Source organism: Elephantulus edwardii, unplaced genomic scaffold, assembly GCF_000299155.1.
Source record: "Elephantulus edwardii isolate Elephantulus edwardi_28Jun2011 unplaced genomic scaffold, EleEdw1.0 scaffold00094, whole genome shotgun sequence".
In the NCBI taxonomy this organism is placed as follows: Eukaryota; Metazoa; Chordata; class Mammalia; order Macroscelidea; family Macroscelididae; genus Elephantulus; species Elephantulus edwardii.
In genome coordinates, this window is record NW_006399844.1 from 11158949 (window position 1) to 11164645 (window position 5697).

At 42.9% G+C, this 5697-nt stretch overlaps 1 protein-coding gene across 1 annotated transcript; it reads right to left on the reverse strand.

Moving 5' to 3' along the window:
* Positions 1-2612: 2612 nt before the first annotated feature.
* LOC102862169 (NADH dehydrogenase [ubiquinone] 1 alpha subcomplex subunit 3-like) lies at positions 2613-4904 on the reverse strand. The gene is made up of 2 exons (XM_006891090.1): positions 4892-4904; positions 2613-2848 (listed from the first exon to the last, which is right to left on the reverse strand). The coding sequence occupies exons 1-2, from the start codon at positions 4902-4904 to the stop codon at positions 2613-2615; spliced, it is 249 nt and encodes an 82-aa protein (XP_006891152.1).
* Between the last annotated feature and the right edge of the window lie 793 nt (positions 4905-5697).

Sequence of the window (5697 nt, forward strand, 5' to 3'; positions counted from 1 at the left end):
GCAATCTGTTCACACATTTTATCCAATCAGCTTCTTATTATGGGATATCCATGTAAATGGTTTGGGGAAATGGTCCCATCCATCACTCCATAAGCACATTCATTTGCATTGTGCCCTATAACTCCTCTCATGAAGAGGAAGGGTTTATTTTTTCATTCTTTGAACCTAAGATGGCCTCATGACTTCCTTTGAGGAATAGAATGCAAAGGATTTGACACTGTCAGATCTAAGGGTAGGCCTTGGGAGATTTTTTACGATTCTGGATGCTTTCATAAAACCTTCCCAAGAGCCTTAAGAACTAGTTTGCCCTGATCCAAAATTCACTGCCACTAGTTACTTCAAATTCATGACCCTCCAATGGGTCTGTTAAATCAACTTTTTTGGAAAGGGAACAAATATGTATCTCTTCCATTCAGTTGATCAGGTAGCTATTTTCCAAATTTCTTGGTTCAGACTAGTGAGCACTACCAAGGCTGTATGTGTTTGCTGAAACACCTCAACTGATATTCCCTCAATTAATTCCTAGGGCTGCTCTGTGGGAGAAAGATGGGCAATCTCCTCCCATGCAATTAATTTATAGACTGAAAGCCTGCTGGAGGGTCAGCTACGAGTTTTGATTCAGTGACACATACCAACACACACACACTGGTTGGTTGAAGCAAGTCACTAATTCCTACAAAGTTTTGGTCTCATTTTGGTGATAACCTACAAACGCAGTCTTCCTGTAGTCAAAGAGGTGCTGGACAAGGCCTTTTCCATGTAGTTGCTAAGAGTTTAGACAGAGGAAGGCTCTGAGCTGGGCGTCAGCCCCATTCAAGCCAGCAGACATAGAAGAGCATGGAACAGCACCTGTGGGAAGTTTCTATTGGGTAGATCTTAAGCGCTGTACGGACTTCATACACTGGGTTGAAATGCCATCAGATAGCCAGATAGCACAGAAAGGCAAGCTGGGAAATGTAGTTAAGCAACATGCTCGACTACATGGATTTGAGTGAGCAATCTCTGACACAAACCTATACAGCCTATCCCATGCATTCATATGGGTTAAAAGATTCTGGGAGCACAGAATCCTAATCATTAGATCCTCAGCAAAGGGTTAGAAGATTCTAGATTAAAAGCCTTTGCTTCAAAAGGAAACACACACATCATAATTGTTACCTGAAGATGATCAACCAACCAGCTAATTCACCACTGTTGAATTGCTTCTGACTCATAGGTGCTTTCATCGATTATGAGAAGACAGCTCTGGTGGCCTAATGGCAAGAAGCTGCACTGCAATCCTGAAGGCGTGCAGTTTGAATCCACCAGATACTTTGCTGGAGAAGGAGGGGCAATCTTCTCCTTTGCCAATCAGATCCAACCCGATGGTACACCACCACAACAAAACCTCAAAAACTTTATGAGAGGACACTGGATGCCCATTGTTGTCTTGTGGAGCCATTAGTGGATTCAAACCTCCTAACAGCCTTTTATGTTATGCACTGTGCTGGACATGGTGACTTCAGCAATGGGCTCTAGTACATCAGAGATAATGAAAATAGCACAGGATAGGCAGGTTTTAGGTCAGCCCTTCATTGGTCATTACGCATTATACTCCACTTGATGGCACCTAACAACATGCTACCAAGGCCCCCAGATATTTTTAGGATCTTTGTGACATAACAAAAAAAAAAATAACATCATCAAGAACATTACATTTTGTTCCTTTTTCTCTTGGCATCGCAGTGATAGACAAAAGTACCTATCACATCAGTTTCACTAAAACAAATAGCAAAGGATAATTCTGCTCTGAATTCTAGCTGCAAGCCCAATAAGTCAGTTATCTTTTATTACAATTTACCACAAGTCATTCCAAAACAAAAAGTTTCCTCCCTGGTTGTTCATACGTAAATATTGGTTACTATGACAATAACCAACAACTAGGACCATCCTTGATCCTGTAGCAGAGTTTGTCGCAGAACAAGATGCAACTTGCTGGGTCAGATATAAATCCCATCCCACAGGCAGGCCTAGCAGGGAAACCAAGAAACTGGGACAATATTTTATTCCAAAGGAATAGTGAAAGTAGAGAAAGCATTTTTTTTTTTTGGTGGTGGTGGTGGTGGTGGTGGGGGAAGTAGCCAGAGAATTTAAATAAACCACTTCCTCTTGTTAGATTTTTGGGATCCAGACCTCAGGATGTTTTACTTACACTTCATCTCTTTATCAGGGTTGAGTTGTGCCCTTACCAATTATGCCCAGAGAGAAATCACAAGGACCTGCCCCCAAGTGGTCAGCAATACTAAGCTGCTCTCTCTGGGGTCCAGACGCCCTAGTGGTGCAAGTAATTACAATACTCAGCTGCTGCTAGCTGAATGGTTAGTGATTTGAATCCACCAGCTACTCTACAAGACAAAGATGAAGCAATTCTCTTCCACAGAGATTTCTATGTATAGCCTTAGAAAGCCACTGGGGCAGTTCTACAATGTCCTATCAGGCTGCTATGAGCAGGAATCAATTGACGAGTTTGGTTTTCATTCCTGTATTGATAATAGGCTGAGCTACTTTTTTTTTTTTTTGGGTTTTCAGGTTTTTATTGGGGGTTGGAGGGGAGGGCCCATCCTCGGAGGTGCTCACAGTTTCTTCAGCCACTCCAGGCTGGGACCCAGGGGGTCCTGGGGGTGGTTGGGCACGTCAGGCATGTTCCCATCATCTCGGAGGGGCACTGGATAGCTGTAGGGGGTGACCTCATTGATCATGGAGGCATACTTGGTGTAGGGGCTTAACGAGGGCAGAATTACAGCGAGACCCGCGATGGTGAAGGACAGGACCGGCACCGGCTCCTTGTCCCAGGCATTCTTGAGGAAGGCTGCGAGCCATGGTGGCCTCCGCGGCGCAAGCGGCAACAGCAGGAGCAACGAGAACGCGGAGCCCTCTCTGAGCTGCTACTTTTAATATTTGTGCAACTTTCATTACAACAGCATCTGAGAAAACAACTTGGATACAATCTAGAGATTTTTAGTAACAGGATTCAAGGTTTGTTTAAAAGTATGGCTAAAACTGGAAATTCAACAAAATAAGGTAACAACATCTTTATTGTACAGATAACATCTTCTCCCTCTATGGGAAAAACGGACGAGGTCACAGGCTCATCACAATTCTGTGAAGCACCCAAGTCCCCCACTCTGTGTTATAGAAAGCATTTCACGTTTCTGTAACAAAGATCTTCCTAAGCGGGTCTTATAACAACCACTATTAAAGTGGAAAAATTAAATGGAGAATAGACAGGCTCAGAGACACAGGAAAAGCAGGAAAAGCAGGTGGAAAGGACCCTGTGGCAGTTCAGGTAGAACCTTCTCTTCCTGGTCCCCAGAACTCAAGGCCTTTTGAGGAAAGCACTATTCATTCACTCAGCAAATATTGTTTTCTGCGCTGAGCCAGACTCTGTGCTAGGTTCTAGAGATGAAAAGCAAAATCAGACTTTGCTCCTAGTCTGATGAACTAACTCTTCAAGGAGATAGAATTGAAGAATTAGAATCTGAGAGGAGCAATGCAAAGGTGCATTGGTATACTGTGACACTATAAACAAGATTTAATAGTTTGGGTAAGGCACTTCTGGCAGAGTAACCTTTAATCTGGAACCAACAGAACAAGTAGTTGTTAGGCGCTGTCCATGACTCATAGTGACCCAAGAACAAGAGATCTGAATCCTGCCCTACCTATCCTGTAATCACTCATCTCTGATGTGCTTGAGCCCATTGTTACAGCATGGCGTCACTTGTTCAAGGTTACCCTCTTTTTTTGAGTCTTTAACTTGAAAGAGTTAGTAGTGGGTAAAGGGTGTTTAGAATGAATGGAAAACCACTTGTTCATCTGAAGCTAACAGCAAAGCCTGCCAGGAGTACACAGAACAAGAGTGGCTACTGCAAAGGGATCAGCCTTGCTATCTTTGGTTGTCTTAATGATGGAGAGGAAGCTATTAAAAAATAAGAGTGCATAGTGACAAGATCACGCTAGTTCCTCTGTAATGAACAGATTAGGGAGAGTGAACGGATTAGGCTGGATGTTGTTTCAGTGGTGACCACCAAGGAAAGGCAGGCAGCTTGGACGGTGTTATTGGAGGTGTAGAAATGTGGGAGGACTTGGTGATTCATCAGTGTGGAGAAGAGGGAAGTCAACACACAGGCACCAACCAGGGCAATAAACACAACTGACCTAACTTACTTAAAGTCATGCCACAGCTGTAAGCCTTGAAGGCTCCCCAGTTGAGAGCTCAAGCCTAAACCACACTCCAGACTGCACTGCTCAAACTGTGAACCTGGCACAAGGTTTTGTCCACACAGAAGAATGTTAATTTTCTACTTGCTCTCGAGTCTGATGACTCTGTGACAGTGACACAAAGTTTTGGACATTGTGACCCTGATTAGATATATTTATTGAATCATCAGGAATTCCTGTGGGGGTTAAGGATACCAGATTTTTCTCATTATTTTTAGAATATGGAGCTCTGGTAGCCTATGGTGTCACCCTGCCAATCCAAAGGCAGATGGTTCAAATCCAACAGTGGTTCCTAAGGAGAAAAGATGTACAATTTATACCCTTTGAAAACCCACTGGAAATGTTTTGTTAGGCCTTTGACTGTGAGGGGCTCATTTCAGTCTAGAGGTCTTAGCAAAACAACCTGGACAAACTGCAGAGCAACTCCAAGGCAGTTCAGATGTACTTGACAGAATTATCCCACCTTTGTATAGCACCAAATGAACTCTAATGGCATGGTGGTTAAGGCATTTGGCTGATAACCAGAATATCAATGGTTCAAATCCATCAGACACTACTAGGGAGAATGTGGCAGTCTGCTTTCATAAAAATTTATCTTTTGGCAATCTTTATTAGGTAATTCTATTAATCTCACCAACTTTTGGCATACTGCTAGGAGAGGTTTATTTCTTGCAGAGGACACCACGCTTGGGAAGGTAAGGGAAAGGAAGACCCTCAGCAAGTGAGCTGAAACTGACCACAGCAATGGGCTTGAGGGTGTAGAAGATTGTGAGGACAGGCTAGTTGCTCATATGGTGACTCACTTGTACACAACTCAACAAGCACCTAATAACTCAGTAGCAATGGATTTGGTGGTATTTTATTTTTTGCATATTTTTAAGTGCTGTCAAACTGGAAACTCTTAAGTACAACAGAATGGAAACCTGCACCACGCTCACAATCTCTGTGCTTTATCAAGCCTGCTGTTGCAGTCACTGTATCTCATATTAAAGCAATCCTCCTCTACCTTGTGTGTCTTCACTGATCAAACTAAGTTTGATGTTCTCTTCTGGGAACTGGCCCCTCTTGCTAACATGGCCAAAGGCTGAACTTTTTCTGAAACAAATTTCTTTGTTCTTTTGGCGGTCTACAATATATTCATCACCCACACAATCCAAAGGCATCAATGCAATTCTTTAGTCTTACTTACTGTCCCAATTTTTCAAATGCATATAAAACAACTGAAAATAGCATGGCTCAAACCTGGCACAGCCTAAAAGGATATCCTTGCTCTTCTGCACTACAAAGAGGTCCTTGGTAGCATATTTTAGCACCACACATTCCCATCACAGCAGAAACACTTTCCCAACACAAAGGAGCAAACAGCCAATTTTCAAACACACCTCAGCCCCCTTTCTTGGTTCCTGCATTAGCCTTTATTGTTTTTTTTTATATGCGTGT